This window comes from Battus philenor, unplaced genomic scaffold, assembly GCF_028537555.1.
Source record: "Battus philenor isolate CCGP_79_NKW_IND1 unplaced genomic scaffold, ilBatPhil1.0.hap1 SCAF_22, whole genome shotgun sequence".
Taxonomy (NCBI): domain Eukaryota; kingdom Metazoa; phylum Arthropoda; class Insecta; order Lepidoptera; family Papilionidae; genus Battus; species Battus philenor.
The window spans coordinates 5,853,469-5,873,460 of record NW_027181685.1 but is presented as its reverse complement, the minus strand read 5'-3'; the positions used below and the strand labels follow the sequence as shown (position 1 = coordinate 5,873,460).

The following is a 19,992-nucleotide window of genomic DNA, read 5'->3' as shown; positions in this document are numbered from 1 at the left end:
TGGATTCTCCGTACGAGTGACGGATCCATGACTTACGTGAGAGGCTAGTGTATGGGGTACGTAGCTTAATTCTAAAAGCCTAAGAAACGCCTATTTTGTGATATGAGAACGAAAAACATATGAAGAATCGGAGGCTAAACTTTATACAGTGGTAATATCCAAATTTATTATTTTACGTAAACGACACCATGTCGTCAATAATATCAACGTTAAATTTTTATTGCTATGCATTTTCAAATTTTTGAACGCCGTTATAAGCTCTTTAAAATATCCTTGGACGACGACGTCAGAAAATAGGAATTAATGCATTCAATTTGTAAGTATATTAAGTAAATAAAAAAGTACCTGCTCATCGAATGGACTGAGTATAGAGAGAGACTTGTCCCCGCTATGCGTAGAGCTTGTGGTGTTACTTCTTCTCCTAACTTCGTCCTCGACACCGTTGATACCCCTGTCCACCTGTCCATTGCTGCTCAGGTTCGTGTTGGTTATTGTTGGGGGGTCTGTAGGTGACGCGTTGTACACTGACTTCAGTTTCCGCAACGTCTTCGGCCTCTCGGCTGGCATCGGCCGCAGACCGATCCCGTCGAGCGTTGTGGTTGAGCCTTTGAAGAGGCCTGTCAACAAATAATTTTATATTTCAGACTTGCAACAACACCACCGCAACCATTATTTTGTAGACTACGTACCAATAGATATACAATGTAATTTTTAAAGTTAAAGATATTTTATATTAAGGTAAATAACGAAAAAAAATACCTCATTCAGAACATTTAACTAAGGTAGATGTTATGTTATTTTACAAGAAAGGGTTCGAAATTTGAAATTAAATTGCGTACCGTTTAAAATACAAAATTTCATTTTTATTTCGCTTAATAAATACAAACATTACCTACAAAACATGCACTATTTTTATAATTCTATTTCTTTAATACCAGCACATTAAAAGTGCCTTTTTAGGTTTAGATCATATATATAATAGAAACTAATAATATCACTAGAAACAGTTATTGTCTCCAGATCCATTTGATTGCTGCAATAAGTATGCAATTGTCGTTTTCAGTGTCATTGCATTTCTAACATTATTTGACACCTACTATGTAAAATCAGATGGCATAAACCTATGCAGTAAATATTAATAATCACTGTTTATAACTTTCATGAGCACAGTAAATAAATGAACGAAAAGGAGTTAGCAGTCTAAATATTCGTGACTACAGACAGGTGGTAAAGATAAAAATAAACGCAGGTGCACCTTCAATTCAACTACTAAAGGGCACTTTCTCGGGTATGTATTTTCAATTAAAGATACTTTATAATTTTTATAATTTTTTACTTGAGCAGTGGTAGCCCAATGGTAGAGAACTGAAATTTGAGATTGTAGATCGCGGATGCTATTTACGGGATATATTCTTACATAATTATCCCTTTGTGCATTCATCATCTGGAATTCCCACTGCTCACAAACACTATTCCAGAGAATAAGCAACAGCGTCCTAAACGTACAATAATACCAAACTGCGATCGCCAACCCGCCTGCCAAGCCTGGCGATTAGTGAAAACCCCCCACAGATGTCTATGGGGGAGGGCTATACCTTACAATGGGCATCTATGAACTGAAAGTATGAATAATAATATTACCCCAGTGAATAATAAAAAAGCACAATTCTCAGATGAATACTAAAACTATAAGTAAGTCTTAGGTTTTTAATTTTAAAATTCTCTAATTAACGTAAAAATTAAGTACTACTGAAGCGGCATCTCGAGAAAGGTCCTTGCCATGGCTAGTTGAACAACTATGTTTTTGCCGATGAGACACAGAATTAGGTACCACGTTTTAGTCTCGAATATCATCATATAGGTAAACCCATAACATAATAGGGTGCAGTAGGTTTGTCAGCATCAGTAGTAATAATTTATTAAAATCGAATTATGAAGTTTATTTTAAAAATCCATACATTTCCTTTGATGTTAATTTACTGTACTGTATTATTATAATAATGTTGGTAATAAATAAAGCTAGTATAATAAAATAGCCGTTAATAAGTTTAAATAATAATTTTAATAGAAATATTAGTTAGTAGATAGTTAAGTTACTCATAATTTAATCCTAAAGTTTCTTTCAAAATGAAACACACCAGTATTTAACAACACATAAATTAACAAATATTTATTCATCAGCTTTGTTTACAGGTGTATATAGAAAAACATATATAACAGCCAAATATAAAAGTACGAAAGTGAAAATTTAAAAACAAACGTCGAATAACAAAAGAGAAAAATATACAAATGTAGCATTAAAATTCAGGTCAGCGAAATAGAGCGCGCCAATGATTGCACGAGATATAAACATTTCAAGCCGCGTTATTTAGAAAAACAGTGTTATAAGAAATGTGAAAACCAGTTTGGCTATCGACTAGTATCCGTGCCAAGGTTCAAGTTGTTTGAATATAATATTATATTCGACATCGCTGATCTGATGCATTACAAAATGCTTGGGAATCTTTATAAAAAAATGAAAAGTAAATCTGAATTGGTAAGTCCTCGCTGCAGGTCTTTGGAGCCCAACTCAAGTAGGTTACCATTGCTAAGGTCCAAAATGAAAGGGGTGTAGCTAATTTGAAAAAAAGGAAAGTTTACTAAAGACGCTGAAGAAAAATATTGCGCATATGAGAAACACAGAGCTGCGCGACAATCGAGGAATAATCGGTTAAAATATGTTCTGAGAAACGAATTGTTGCGGTGACGAACGACGATGCTATGTAGTTGTTATCCAGGACATTGCAAGTGCCTCAAAGTCCTGAGGTCGCCCCACAATGGACGGATCAAAAGAAAGCTCTCACAGAAACGTGTATGTATCCTACAAATACCTATCTAATTGATTCTTTGGAGTTCTTTGAGGTCTATACCGACGACTCATTTTCTGGTAATTTGTACAATGGTTCGACCACTCCATTACTCAAAATGTTGATTACAAAAATATTAAGGTATTATATTAATAGTATTTTGCCAATAGTAATCCGTTAAATAATTTAAAACTTTTGTGAAATTACTTCTTGTCTGGGAAATACGTCTGCATGTTTGACGTAGTAATTACATTGTCATTAGATTACAGAATCGAACTTAGAGTTGCAGAAATATTTCTTTGAATTGATGATACGAGTATTTCAAGTCGGAAAAAAGTTAACATGTACAAATATACAGCTGTATATCGCCTTAATAATGCAGCTGCTTTATATAATGTTAGCATCAATGTCTGTCTGGAGTATTTAAGTACTCGTATAATCACTGTTCGACAGTAATTCGTTACTTTTAGTAGAAGTTTTTTTTTTTCATTAATTAAACATAATAAAGAAAAGTTAATAAATATAGTCTATAAATATTAGAGTTGATATTAAATAAATAAAAAAAAATAAAAATTAATTATTTAATTTAAAATGAATTTAAATAATAGGAATTACTGAAAGATGACAAGCACAGTGGCACTAGGGGACATGAGTATACAGGGTGATTGGTTAAGGGTATAAAAACTTTAAAGAGGTGAATGTATACCTTGCTCGTCAGCAAAAATCTTTAAAAATTTTACACTTATTTATGTACCGAAAAATCAAAATGTATAAAGTGAACACTGAAATATGTTACCATTCGTTTATTTTCTATTGGAACGCGACAAGCATATATCTTCTGGTAGGTCCGTATGCAGTGACAGTCTACAGGTACTAAAGAATAATTAACTTTGTATGTTCTAATCCGAATTTTGAAAAGGCTTTTTCTTACTCTAAACTGTTGATTTTTGAATAGGATTACTAGAAATACATTTACTGTAAATAAGGTATACATTCCTTTCTTTAAAGTTTTTCATCTTATATGTATGCATTAATGTTCGTTCTTGGATTATCTAGGTGGTAAGACTTAAGCTTGTTTTCAATGTTGTTTGGTGTTAAACTATCTCGCAGTTATATAGGTAATATGTGATGTGACCAATGGCGGTAACAAATTAGAGGCGGTTAGGTTAGGTTAGGTTAGGTAGTCAGTTATACGCACGCGGCGCCACCATTTGCTTCGGTCACATAATTCTATGAATCTGATGTTAAGATAATACTTATTTTAGTACAGATATAGAACTGTCATATAAAGATCGTGTAGATAACTAACATTACGACTTGAAATACCATATCGCAATCGGAAGCTTGGTGATAATTTTGTAACACGTAAAGACATTGATTAAAAGATCTTATCTCCACCGTGAAACAAATAACAATAAGACATAATATGTTGTGTTAAGGTTCGGATTAGAATACCAAGAAATATTATGTTATGGATAAAGATAGATAAAGTTTTTTGCTCAGTCAGTCATATATCATTACGGCGTCAGTAGTTATGTTCTTCGGTCGCATATCAATATTTATTTCAATAGTCATTAGATTTTTATTTGAATACATGAATTAAAGTAACTTCATCATTCTCTAAATAACTTTTGTTTAAATAGCATTATTTTATAAACGTTATCATAAAGCGATGAAATATGGATGTAATTGCAAGAAATCGTTCCTGTTTGCTTGCAATATTTTCTTGACAAAGCTTTATTACATGTATTAAAATAAATAAATAAATATATATATATATATATATATATATATATATATATATATATATATACCAGTATTTAGGGGATTTAATTATTTATTAGTTACAAGTTTTGTGCGTATATAGTTTAAATGTATATTGATTAATTATTTTTACTTATGATTTATTATTAAAAACACGAAAATGCTTTTTATACGGCGTTGTACGTTGTAGGCCTTGAGACAAAATAGAGATAGGATAATCAAAAGAAAAAATTTAAAATGTAGATACTTATATAGTTCTCAATTATAGATATGTACACATATACAGTATTTTGTAGCATAGTATATAATTATGATATTATAGTATAGTTTGTATTATAGTTTGTATTAAAGTATATAAATATAGTATAATACAGTAATTTGGGATTATATACAAGAATCAACAAGAATTCGAATGTTTTCAAATTTAATTGTTGCGATATTAACAAAAATGGTTAAAATGCTAATCCAAAACAGAAAGCGTGTTCCTTAATCCTCCTTAATTGAAATGGCAATTTACATTTCATCGATAAACATAAAAGACGTATCACACCGCTCTATAGTCTTACGAGAACCGGAAACAGGCGCTATTTGGACCAATTTAGAGGCAATAAAAGATGTAGTTGTGAACGATGTTCATTGTTTATTGAAAATTGAACCATTAGAACAAAAGGCGCGAATGAAATTGTAAATCGAGGACATCCTTTAAAAGCAATCCATTTCTTTTACTTTTTAGCATTTTTATATTTGAGCAGTGGTAGCTCAGCGGTAGAAGACTGATACTTGTGATCGTAGGTCACGGGTTCTATTCCAGCTTTCACACTTTGTACAATTATATAGGATTGCCACACTGCTCACAAACAGTTTTCCAGAGGATGGGCAACAGCGTTCTCTGCGTACTATAATACAGTGCGTTCGCCAACCCACATATGTATTCTTTTTGGGGTAAGTCTATGTCTAGCTGTAGGCATCTATGGGCTTGGATGACAGCAATATTAATATTATAGATAAATTTGACGCATCGGTCGTTTTAATTACAATTTTTTGCACATTGTATTTGTGTAAAATAAAAATAAATGGTTTTAATAAATTATTTACAAATTTATTAGTTTCTTTAATTGTCCACAAAGAATCTTTTACAGTGGCCATTTGTGTATATTATGGTAAGAATCCTCAATCTGCAATCGTAAAAACTCTCCTATAACAGTATCGTTCGTTTTAAAACTTCTAGGCCTCAAACTACAAACTGACAGTTCTTTTAGTTACTTTACAATATCCCAAATACAGTGTAGCAATACATTTCTAAGCTTTATTATTACTTAAAAGACCTTAATACTTTTGTTGGGTTTTCAAAAGGCTTTTGTTTAATAAATTTCTTATCATGATAGTTCAGTGACGTTAAAGGGGAATGTATTATAGTCAGGTACAGTTACTACAAAATAGTTATAAATATTATAAAACCTGGAGAAAAGTATGATAGGCGTATCTTTATTTCCAAAGCAAATTTTATGTACATCTCTATTTTTCTTATATTTATAAATATTCCTATCCTGATAGACCTGATTGTAATAAATATGACGACTACGTTTGTAAATAATCTTAATATAAAAAGTACTTGTAATAAATAGATTTTTTAATTAAATAAATAAAAATATTCCTCGGGGAATCGTTGTAGATGAATGAATGCATATAAAAGGTAAGATTGTGTCAGAAAAAAGTTAACACATCCAAATGTCGACATCCTCCACTTGTACGACTTACAAAACAGCAGCTGCGTTTTTATGTTACATGCAATTTCAAACTCTATCTACAAGGTTTAAGATTATTTTTAAATAACTTCAACTATATGTATATGACGGTAAAATGACAGCGGTTGCTACCGTAAACAATGGTGGTGGGTACAATGGTGCATTGTGGGCCAACGTGACACGTCGTTTGTTAGTGATGCTACACGAGCAGGTCCGATGCTATTACGATAACGGATATCTTGAGCAGGGAATGACCGTATATTAAAACTTAAAATAAAACTTAATTTTTTTTTATTTAAATATCCATAAAACAAGAAACTAGAATTTCAAATAAATTAACACACTGTATAGATCGCATTGACATAACCGTAGATAGAAAAAACAGTTAGTATCCCATATGTTACCTTGGGGGTAGGAATTGACATGGGTCATTAGGGCCAAAAGGTTCTTGAGTGGTGACGAGCCTTTAGATGCGGCATCGGTAGGCTCTCCACTAAATGGACCAAAGACAATGCGGGCAGTGCAAGACGTGCCATCTTTACAATCTTATAGGATGCTTAAGCCTGGAAGTAGGCATCTAACGGCTGACATAATAATAATAATAATGAAATGAGGATCTGTCTCGTCTTGTTCTAATCTTTTATCTATGGAGGTCTAAAAAATTATGGGCACTGAAGTTACTTCTAAAAGAACTATCAGCAAATAAAATTCACAATATGAAACAAAAAAGGTCAAGTAAACGGTTCCATACGTGTATAAGGAAACCTCCATCAAACATCTGTTAACTCTACTTATATGGTACCATAACAAAACGTACGTACTGTACGTAAGAATCTAGAGAAATACTACGTATATTTATTGTAAACTAGCATTGCTGATACAAAATTCAACGACCCAAGCTGCGTTTCTAATAACGAAGTTTAAGCTAAGCGTTCCAAGTGTACTTTCTTCAATCATCGGAAAAGTAAAATGTCACCATGGCAAAAAAATATCGTCGTGATAAAAGAAGCGTAAAGTGTCCAAACATCATAACTTTTAAACACATGTAAGAGATTAAATATGAATGAAAAAATATCGACAAAACAAGGAATAAAGTTATCAGAAAAGGTAAACATAAAATTCAACCGATACATAAAATTCCTACATCGTGAAGTCATAACGTCATTATGCCTTCTTGCCGATTTGTTCCGATATTTATATTACTCCAAAGTTTACATTATGTATATGATTTAAGTAGAAAATCGGTAATAAAGAACACGTGAAAAATTAAAAAAAATGTGTAAGTAAATAATTTTAATTCATGCTTTTTTATTTTAAATAATAAATAAATAAAAATCTTTTTAACATGTTTTCATGTTAAAGACGTTTTCCGGTTTCATTAGAATATATACGCATTTTATAATTCTTTCTTGACATGAACAGATAACGCGTCGTCCCAATAAATGTTTAAATGAAAGGAAATGATTGTATCGGAAAGATCCAATTAAGGTATATCAGATACAAGCTTATTATTCAAAAGAAATAACAATGTTCAATCAAAATTCAACTTGAAATGATATAATTATTTTACAAGTTGTGTAAAAAAAAATATTAATAAGGCATATTATGTGTGTATTCATTGTATAATTATAGTTTAGTTTTAGTAAATTGTAGCTAAACCTAAAATAGACCAGAATCTCTTTACTTTCTTCAACTATTTTTTTTCTTCTACGTTAATAAAAAAAATAATGATTTATTGAAATAATCTAACGAAGGACAAACTTAAATGCATATACTTATATTCCTGCTGTCGCTGCAAACAAAGAATTGTCTCTTTTACTCATTGCCATAGTTTGACTTATTTTAAAATACATATTTAATTAATTTTCTTTTAATTCTATGTTAACATAGCAAAAATATAAACCAATAAGGTTTTTTGTGCTATTTTCCACCGAAAATAACACTAATTTGTAATGATATATACGTGAAAAATATTTTAAGCAATTATCAATGCAATTATTATAATTATTGCACAATTACTATAAAAATGTCTATGTTATTAATAATTTCTTATGTTAATAATTATCAAAAAGGACTCAAGGGTGCAATGACAATACCTTTTTTATTTACAACTGCATATAAAAGATAATTTCGCATATCAAATATCACTTACAATTTCCCATCAGTGTGTCGATCATTAAACATACGGAATAAATTCACAGACGTCATGTCTACATTAGTCACACTTATTTCTAAACACTGCAGTACATTAGATATACACAATATTTAATCATGAATTTAATAATTCATAAAACACTTGAATTCAAAGCACTGATAATATCTACCCATCGCTCAATTATTTATTTGAATTCTTTCTTTGATGTAATAAGTAAACAAGATTCAATTCAAAAAGGCCATAAGCGTCAACCACGAACTAAAAAGTGAGACAGTACGAACGCTCGATTAGGCGATCGCGAAGCAACTGCCGAAGCGAATTGCAAGTGAAGTAATATTGATAAGGCGTAGGTACGTCACATTTTGTCGACCAATTTATTGGTCTGCATCAATTTATTCATGAAGACAATTGGTATAGCGAAGGTTTTCGAACTCGCGACGGATATTAGGGAATGCGAGACGGCAGCTCGTACCGAGTATCGACGACAACTAAGTATTTCTTCAAATGAAGGAATCCTTTATTATGCATCGGTATGTTGTGATAAAGGATAGCTTACAAGGTTGTAAAGATAAAGGAAAAGGCGGTAAAGCTCTGTCATCTTTAACTTCGCGTCGGTTTTGTTATCTGCTTGAGGTAATTATCGTGAAAGGTCTAAAAATGTTATATGTATACAAACTACTGTAACAGACTTGGTCTCAAAAGTTATAAATTCCGTCTCATAATAATAAATGAATGAAATTATATAAAAAAATCAAAAAATATTATGTGTTACCAGTAGTGTTAGTATTAATAACTATCATATCAGAAAAATATGAAATATTCGTCAATCTTCGCCAGACTCGTTCGTTCTGAGATTAGGATTATGTTTATGTAAGGCTAACATAAAAAATTCTAACAATGATTATCAAAGAAACCAAGCGAAAAAGCTTTTGTAAAATATTAGATACACAAATTCTAAGCGAAGCATGAAACTTTAAGTCTAGATTTTAAAAATACAATTTATTATACAAGAAAAAATGAAATAATTATGTAAGATTTATGATGAACCCTTTAATTTCTCTTAGTTGTAATTTCAAGTAACGATATCGTGCTATTCGTTTCCCGTTATTGTGATTTTGCATTTTTCCTCCATTACATTAATTACATTACGATCAAAGTTTATCAAAAGCGTTCATACCAGTTACTTTGATCTGTACAGTCAGGGCATCTATTTGGGTCAAAATAATAACTCATCTAAGGGCGCATTACGACTAGATGGGAGTAACCAGTTGAGAGATTTACATACCGAGCTAAGCGCCATGATGGTATTACGGTGAACGTTAAATCAACTGCAATAGATTTATTGATGTGGCGCAGAACTTGCTCTATCTCACGGCTATTACACGGCAATGAGTACTTTTTATAATTGGTGTTTTATATTATAAAAGTGTTTTATTAACGAGAAGTATAATTTATACTAAAAGTCGTTAATCTAATCCAAATTTTTTCTCGTATTTGGTAGGAATAAACTCCTTGATTTTATTCAATATGAATATATAAAAGTCATAAATTCATTCAGTGAAAAATTAAATAATTCAATAAACCATTGCCAAAACTTCATATTGTAAATTTTAAAAGAAAAAAAAATTACTTATATAGCAGGCAGTGGTAGCAAATGTTGAGTTCCGGGATTTTGTCTCATATATATTTCAGTCTTTGTGCATAAATTATACAGGATTGCCACTGCTCACAAATAAGTTTACAAAGAATTTGCAGTAGCGTCCGTTACGTACCATATACTGTGATCAAAACGTGGCGATTATGGTATATTCCCTAAAGATATTATTTTGATTAGATGGGAACCCGGAATCCGAATGACGCGTTTGGGGGAAGCCTAGGCCTTGCAGTGGACATCTATGGGCTAAAATAACTTATAAACAATCTACACTTTAAACTATAGCGCTAAAATAATAGTACCGAGCCTAAAAAGTGCGCGGCGGTAGAAAAAATGAGGGCTGAGATAAAAAAAAAAGACGGAACAAAGAAGCTGCCAGCCCTCACACTTTTCAGTAGCAATAAACAAGAAATTAATAGTAATTGTAATACATCTTAATATATCATCTTTTGGTTTTATTTTAATGTCAACAACAGCCTTCGCGATTTTATCCATTTTTTTCTCTCTCTATAACAAACTAACTAATCTAAAAAAATATATGAAAAATCAGGAACTTTTCGAGCTGTATTCAAATTGTACTAGTAAAATCTAGTGATTATTTTTTATATATAAAAAATTTAGACTAATATGGCGATGACGAATAAATAAGAAATATTTTTAATAATAACTGTAAAATGCAAATGCGAATGCAAAATATGGAAGCATAAACAAACCGCCTTTGGTATCGGATGACTGAGACGAACAGAAAAAATCATGTCGACTCGCACAAGGTCAATGTCATTCAGAACTCGCACGCGTTCTTGGAAGCCAGCGCATTGTGAATTCGCACTGATCCTTTCGTGGCTAAGAAAAGATTAAAGAAATATTTATTCTCCGGCTAGAGCGGCCGGCATAAATTCCTGCGGTTCTACGAGAAAAAAGGTGGTTTTAACAGAAAGGGTCAGAGGTAACTGACATTTAATATGTCTGGAAAGAGTTGAATTAGTAATAAATAGAACCATTTTTTAAGTTTTATACTTTGTTTTTTTTTTATTTCAACTGCCAAATAGTCTAATTTGTAAGATGCTAGTTGCATCTAATTGATGCCTATGACATTCCAATAAAATAAAGCTACGAAGATCCCTAACACATCTTTATCTAAGAAGACCGACAACAGACTCAGTCGATTTCACAAACTTCTTTGTTATATTTAGAGAAATCCATTATCTATTCTAATTAAAACTTAAAAATATATATTAGCTGAGACAAAACTCAGAAGGGAAGCCAAAAAAGTGAGGCGTTGAATGGAAAAAAAAGTATGAAAAGGAATGAGAGGGGTTGAACGAGTAAAAAAAATGAAAAACTTTTAAGTTAGAGAAATCAATTCACTAGCTTTATTAAAAAATTTTTTAGCAAAATAGAAAGATTTTGTAAAAATTTTGGTTTCATGAACTTTTTAAATTCATTATAAATGCTCATTTTCGGACAACAAAAAGTTAAAGGAAGATAAATGTAAACAGGTATAGAACGACCAAAGATATTTATTGGGGAATATACCACAATCGCCACGTGGCAAGCGGGTTGGCAATCGCAATTGTATTATGGTAAGCAGACGGTTCTACTGCATCCGCTGGAAAAATTTAAAGTTGTATACTGGGAATCGAACCCGCGACCTACGATCGTGTCAGTCCTCTACTACTGGGCTACCACTGCTCCGACACATACTATAGATAAATGTAGTGACAAATTAAAAAAAAAAGCTTAACTCCAGTTCAATTTATAGGTAACGCTTGTGAATCAGGTTCTCGTAATGGGCCTTTTAGTCACGTCTCACATTGTCATACTATCGAAGAGAGTTCCAGGAGTTAATGTGATAAATATTACGTGCCTCGAATGTTAACTACTTACCATATGAGAGTTAACAATAACCCCCATGAAATAAACACAGACCGAAACCCTATCTCTAATTTTTTATAAAACGTCACAATTTGTTACGTTATAAAATTAAAGCGCTAGAAGACATCGCAATAAAATTTAAACTCAACAATATACTGAATAGAGTCTAGTTTTAAATACCATTTTACGAATGAAAATTAAGCTATCACTTTAAAATAGTTGAAATACGATAGCGGCAGTGAACGAAGTTTTTTTTATAAAAAAAAACTCGACCCAGATGAGGTTTTAGTGAGAGTTTTTTTAAACAAGTATATTACGAACTTGCTTTAAAATACTTCGGTACTTCGAATTTTTGTCAGTATATGCTATATTTTGGACTATTTATATAATTAACTATTTACATACAACATTTTTCAATTAATTAATATGTCAAATTTGTAACAAAATACGTAGGTGAGCAAACAAATGTACTCTTTAGTAAAAATAAACAAATGTTAAGATACTTCGATAATGTCTCGAATATAATTCCGGAAGTTATGTAACTTAACATCTTTCCAAGATCTCTAGCGTTAATTGCTGTTAAGGTATTTTAAAAATTATAATGGTCAAATCGTATAACATTGTTCAGGTCACGGTGAACGATTTTTCTCTTTGATCTTTAATTATCTTGTATAAAATAAATTTAGTATCAATTAATTACACTCTGCGACGAACGTTTTGGTCGTCAGAAGACGCTGGTTGCTGGTCTAATTGGAAATCTATGGGGAAGCACTTATCCAGTAGTGATCCTTTTACGGCTGAAACCTTGTTTTATTACTTTGAGAGCCGTTAGTATGACAATACATTATTATTTGCTTTTAATTTATTTATCTTAATCCAAAGTATATTTTAAGGCTGCAACTAGCATATTTAAGGCGAAAGTTATTCGCCTACATTAGGAAAATGTACTGAATTTTATTCAATATTTTATAAAACGTTTGAAAATATATATTAAGCCGTGTCTGTGATCTGACATCACATTTGTCATACATTTCTCCGTAGCGCAAATAGATAAATATCGATGGGATTTTGAGAAACACGGTTTTCCTTTTATGAGTACATAATGTTTAAGTGACATAGTTGAATCATATCTATACATTATCTTCGTTTTCGTAAACTTTCTCATTCAAATATTATTTATATTACACTAAGTAATACAAAATGTCCGTAATTATGAAATGAGCCGTACGCTTGGTTAACATAGTCATGTAAAAAAGTATTTAGTTCTAATACTAATGATTAACAGTTAATTAAAAACAATAGCGAAACAAACGGTACTATTCTGAAATAAAAAAGCGATAAACTTAATTCCTACTACGAACGATCGACGACTTCCTTAATTTAAACTAAACGATATCCTAACCGTCACGCAGTCTGCATAAATCAGATAGACCAGAATCAGGCCCCGATACCGGTGATTCACTAACGCAAAACATCAAGTGACTCACTGCCACTTACTCACACGCGGTAAAAATCGCTAAATATTTGATAACAACTCGGGATTCTTTACGTGAACATAGCCTTGTTATGATTAACGCTCGTTTACAGTTCCGTCTATTCACGTAGAGGTTACTTTAAAACGAATATTTTTACGTCTCACTGATAATAATTATATACTATATTTAATATCTAATACACACATCAATATTTTTCTAATAAGACAGTACACCTCTTGAAATCTATAATTTCAATATTTACAAATTCGCACGAACATTTTTCAAATCGTAAATGATCCTTAAGAATACATATTTATTATCAAATTGAATAACTAAGTAATTAAGAGACTATTGTTACACCAAATCAAACCGTTTTATTTAATACTATACAGAAATTGGTTTCTTTCAAGAAATTAAATATGAAGAAACCATCTCTTCTCTCTAGAGGGTAGGGTATCTTGAAGAACCAAAAGATTCCACCACAAAACAAAAACAAAACATTTAAAAACCACCGATTATGGCAGACTGCATTACATACTAGCTTTTTTTCTTGTCCGCTTTTTCATCTTTTACTGGCCACGCGGCAAAAATTAAAAAAAAAATGAGGTGAAAAATAGCATATTTTTTATAAAAAGTTTTGCTTCTACGTATATATATAGTACAAAAGTAATTTTCAGACTTAATCTTAAAGATGTGATCGCGTCTACCGACAGCTTTGCTGATGTCATCTTAAGACGCTTGATGCAGGCCCCATTTTACCAGTTCTATTGGAAACAATTGAGAGAGGCCAAAGTCCAGTAGTGAACGAACTACGGCTGCGATGATGATGATCATAAAAAATAATTAGAAATAATCTTTTGAAAGTCACTGAATTCAGGCAGTGCAAGACCTATCATCGTGGCGATCTTTTGGGGGTAGTCAACCAGGTTGAAAAGAAGAAAAAGGATATGATTTTAAGCAACCTTGACTTTAAATTAAACAGGCGTCCGGGATTTAAGTTAATATTTACTGATATATTTTGGCCAGGATATTTCCGCATGATCGTCAAGGTGATTACTTTTATTAAGTATCGTTTTACACCTTGTTCAGTTCCGTTTTATTCCAAAACAAAAACTGTTGCGTTTTAAATGCATGTAAAGGTGTAAGCAACAATTACATTGCGAGACTTTTTGTCGACCGATAAAACTGGAACCCAAGGTTGCTTGTTGCAATGACAAGTAACAAGAAATGTCAACAGTTATAAACTTTATTAGAAGGTTAAAGTTTGAAGAACGATAATAAATTTCAATCTCAATATCGACGTGTTATTACGTAGTCTGTAAAAATAAACTTTGACGATTTTTTTTCAACGCTTATTTTTATTTTGTCATTCTTACAATAAGAACAAGACTATCATCAGGTATAACTGTTGTTGGACATGGAAACATATACTTCTAACACGAATTGCAAGATAACTGAACAATTTCATAAAACAAAAAATAATCTCAATATAAACTATTTAATAATAAGTTCTATAAGTAAAATTATTTAGTATGATTTAACCAAACCTTACAAGTGTGCGATTGCTATGCTAGGGATTTCTCTACGAGATCGAATCAGAAATAAGGAGATCCGTAGACGATTGGATATACCGTCAAATCTCAGCGGTTTGGCAACTTGAAGTAACAGTAGGCAAGCCACATAGCGCGCAGGACAGCAGGCCGCAGAGATCTCAAGATTCTGGAGTGTAAATCAGCATAAAACGTCCACGCAAAAGGTGGACAGAAGAAATATGACGTAGGTAGCTTTCAACCGGTTCTTTTGGACCTTTATGAGACAGTCCTATGTCTGGCAGTGACGTCCAATGGCGGAAACGATGACGATAAAATAGTGATTATTCGTGTGTCGTGTACCCAAGCAAACCATGGATTGGAACTACCAAGAGAAGAGTAAAAATGGTTTCCCGAGCAAATCTGATGTTGCTACTATCAAAAGTAAATCAAATAGGTTAGGCATCAAACAGGGGTAATAAACCCTGAGTCAAAAATTAAATTAATTATTTTCGTTCTTTACTTATAAATTATCACATGTTATTAAGCTTTTTTAGCTAAAAGCATAACTTTGTGATAAACCGGCATTACACTGTTATTTAATCATATATTTGTTAATTTTAGATCTCTGGGCTATGTACATATAAAGACCCTGCGAAATAGGTTTGGATATCGCAGCAGAATTTCCCGCGTAAACTTTAGAAGCGTGCAGTTAAATTACGACCGCCATAAACGGTGGACAAAGAAGGTTCGATGACATTATAAGTGCACGGTTTCACAGCAAAACCGATAAACGATACCATATAAATGTATGCTACCGATCTTGGGTGAATTAAATTTCTTTTAGTAATGGAAGGTCACTGTTTTGATTATTGTTATGAGTATTTTCGTTTTTTGAAGATTATACGCAACAGAGCTTTGAAATAACTTATCCCTAATTTCTTATTTAGCTACTATACTCGTAAGCTCTCTCAAAAAATCGGCTTAGGCCTAGTCATTTTAATGCAGAGTTGAGCTCCTAGGCTGAGGAGGCACTCCATCTAGTGACTTAGCTGGTCGTTTTTTAATACATTATCCTATAAACACTAAATATTAATTCGTAAATAACAAACTTGATGTTCTCAATTTTTAAAACAAATCTTGAGACAAAAACACCTGTAAGTTGTGACGATGTACTCACAACGTTGTTAATAATTGTATTGCATTGATTGCATATTGTTAAGTTATTTAATTTTTTATTTTCAAGTGAGTTCGAATAAAATAGAAAGTAAAGTATTACTAAATTTGTTTTTATATTACAACTCTGAAAATAGTGCTTATGCAGGCGATTTGTTTTTCGGTGTAATAGATTAAAAGGTGTGAATGAAAAGGTCAGATCATTCAGAATCCAGAAGCTTGACGGCCATTATCATCACTCTAAAATATTTTATGCAGATTTTTTTCTTTTAGATTGTAACAGTCCAGTAACTTCTGGCAGTACAAGTTCTGCAGGACAAATAATACGATATTAACGCTTTTCTTACTATATTATGATAGCGTTAGTTACTATTTGCGAAACCATAGATCTTTAGAGCTTTATTTGACAAATGACAGATTACTCTACATAATATTGTACATTCTATGTATGCTATCTTCGTATGTTTGCTAATAAAAATTATGGTTCGAAAGTAAAATTCACATATATATTCTAAAAATCGTTCCAAAGATTTATGATTCACAGTTCTAAGGATATACATTAATATGATTTAATACATAATCATTGTCTTGACGTACGTAACATTGGAGCTACACAGCAATGTCGTTGTACCGTCTGCACTGAACCACCTGCTAACCTTGCACTAGCTTTATTCGCCAGCATCGCCTAGCACTTCATGCAATATTTATTACCAAGCGATTTATATTTATATTTACAGGCGGGATCTAAACTACTTACTATATTAGGTAAAATATTTTTATTTAAGCGTTCTTCTTTAGAACTTCTAATGCAATTTCATGTAAGATACAATAAAAGGTTTTTCAATACAGGACACTAACAATTTGTGTAAATATTATAGCAACATTGTAAGTTTGAATTTGACATTTGCTATTATGCTCTAATCGATTTCTTACGTGTGAAGTACATTTTTTCACCTTAAGAATCCCAAGCATTAAATGAGTGAACTTAAATAAAACATCTTATTGAAAGATGTTTTATTTAAGTTCACAGCTTACTTAAGTCCATGAATAATTACAGCAGAATCAATTTAAAATATCCAGGCCATAAATAAGTCGAGTTCAAAGTATAGCATGGCTAAAAATCATATTGTGCCTTCTTATTTAAAGTTTTCTGAAAATAATCAATAAATAAATGAACACCTACCTTCGCAGATTAAAAAACAATTTCATAATTTACTTTGCAGCTTAAATACTAAATTAAAATAGAATGTGGTTTTAACTAAAAAAATAATTAATTGTCGCCGAATAAGATCAATAGTATCGTACGGCAAGGACGGAAAGAAATACAAATATTTTCTAATTTTAAAACCAAAATGAGGCAGGAATTGAAAAGATGTACCATCAGCTAGCAATACCGTCAGCTCATAAATCAACCTTGCTGTTGGTTTAAAAATTAAGATAGCATAAACAAAACAAATGCTTACGAATATAAATTGTACGAAAAAAAATCTTTAAAAACGTACGTTTTAAAATGACATACTGGAACTATTACGGCATGTTTATGTAATATATTGTTGAATGTAAACATTGTTAGAATGTCATAACGACCTACTTGCACAGATAAGGTGCTAATGACGGTACGTCCTAAAACGTATACAGTCGCAGTGCGAGCGAATTGTCATAGGCGTGGGCGGAAAGCATTGTATTAATTGTGGATTAAAATATATTACAACATAATTTCTTCGAAGCTCGAATACTAGATTATTGTAACTATACTACAAAGACAAAGTTAAGAAATGATAACGAGATAAGGATGCGGTTACAAGCATCTGTTTTTTGTACGGTGCGTGCGCGATCTTTTTCGCCTGCTCTTTTGCCGATTGTCCTAAACAGGGACCATATGATTTTTTAAGGGACCTTCATTGGTCCAAAGGACATTGATGTTGTTACGGTATCCTGGAGCCTCGGCACGAGCCATTATTTACTAAAATATTACCAAATTTGGAATATACGATCTGGTGTATTATTGCATTGATTGCTGTTTAACCAATGATGGTGTGTTTCTCCTAAAACAGCAACAATTAGACAATTGTGAATCATCTACCAAGGCCAACGTAAAAAAATACGGTCATATCTGTTACAAAAGTAGCCGTATGGAAAAGCATTATTAAATTTGTTCCAGACCGTTGACGGCCACTACAATCTTGTTATTTTATTTGCTTACAAATGTGTGTCTATATAGCGTTATTTTATCTATGTCCAATTTAATATGTTCATAATCATCATAAAAATTAGTATATTAATACATGCATGTCGTTATACTAAGTAAAATAAAAAATATGTCGAAAAAATTGTAAGTGTTTAAAATACAGGGGCGACGTAAACAGAGAAAATATGGCAGAAATATTTTTATAGAATTGATGACGATCTTGCAAGTAAAATATAAATTTGATATATGATATATATATATATATATATATATATATATGTATAAGAATGCTGTGGAGTTTGAATAGCTAATTAGGCTTAAAACGGACCATCAAGTGAATAACGGTGGCCAGTGCAAATGTGCCCTATAATTGCCTACAATTTTAAATTGCAAAATACTATTTACCAACGCATTGTTACAGGTAGGGCATATCAAGTACTATCTAGCGAACATCCTGCTTGCTTTCTCATTATCAGAGTACAAATATTCAGATGCATATCTACAATAGAAATGTTAGCTTATTATGAAAAGATGTATTGTATCTAAAAATCACGGGATTCGAATGGACAAGTTGGACGAAAAACTGTAAACCTGTTTGTGCAAAGATACACTGAAAAAAGTAACTTGATACTTTTATATTTACCTATTGTCGCTAAAATATATCACGAAATACACCAAAATTATTCAAACTATGTCATAATAATGGGCCAGAGAGTAAACAATAATTAATTTTAACCCGATTTTTAAAAATCTTTTTCTTTCTATCATTACTTTATATAAGAAATCGTTGATTTTTGGGTTGGGTATACCGATCATTGATTGACTGCAAATGTGCTATAACTTCATCCCTTTAAAGCTTTTACGCCTATAACCAATAACCCAGTATACTTTAAGGACAGTAGTATGTTTGACCATAACAGTTGTCAAATTGAAAGAATATAAAACGCTTTTTTGAGAACATAAGCAAAGGCTTAATTTGTATTTAATAAACAATTACATCGTTTGTTCTTAGTTTCTCAATCAAATGACCTTCTTAACAACACGAAACTTCTTCAATTTATGTACAACATAATTAATATACAAGGCCGTTCTTAAAAACAGTTCAATAACCTGGTATGCTATAGTATCAAGAGGTTATTCATAAAGCAAACTCTTATTCAATACTTTATCAAATGTTTCTTGCAACATTGTACAATTTAAGAACAAATACCCAATTTATTACACAAACTAACAGAGTGTTGTCAACCCTTTGCATAATATAGTACTAGAGCTGAATGCATGCATGCGCTTAACAAAACAAAAGCACACAGAATTTTAATATCCATTGAACATTTATTGAATCACCAAAGAACAAATAAGTACATTTATTGCGCCGGAACTTGCAGGTAGGATACCCTACTTCCGGTATTTGAGTTTTGAATCTGTTTTCGCCGGAAGTAGCGTGAATGCACTCATTGTTAAAGCTAAACTATAGATATACATTTGTTTATGGTGATCGGTCAAAATGTCGAGTCGATTAAAAATACTTTTACAGTTTTCTGTCTATTGTTAATCTTCAAGCAAAGTCTGGACTATTTTTTTTTTA

General features: G+C 31.7%; 1 protein-coding gene across 1 annotated transcript in view; it reads right to left on the bottom strand.

Annotated features, from left to right (window-relative positions):
- The window catches only part of LOC137923782 (uncharacterized), a 127,005-nt gene that overhangs the window by 18,886 nt on the left and 88,127 nt on the right, over window positions 1-19,992 (bottom strand). The window contains exon 12 of the mRNA XM_068767055.1: window positions 346-617. Coding sequence (XP_068623156.1) covers window positions 346-617 — 272 coding nt within the window. The remainder of the gene's footprint in view (window positions 1-345; window positions 618-19,992) is intronic.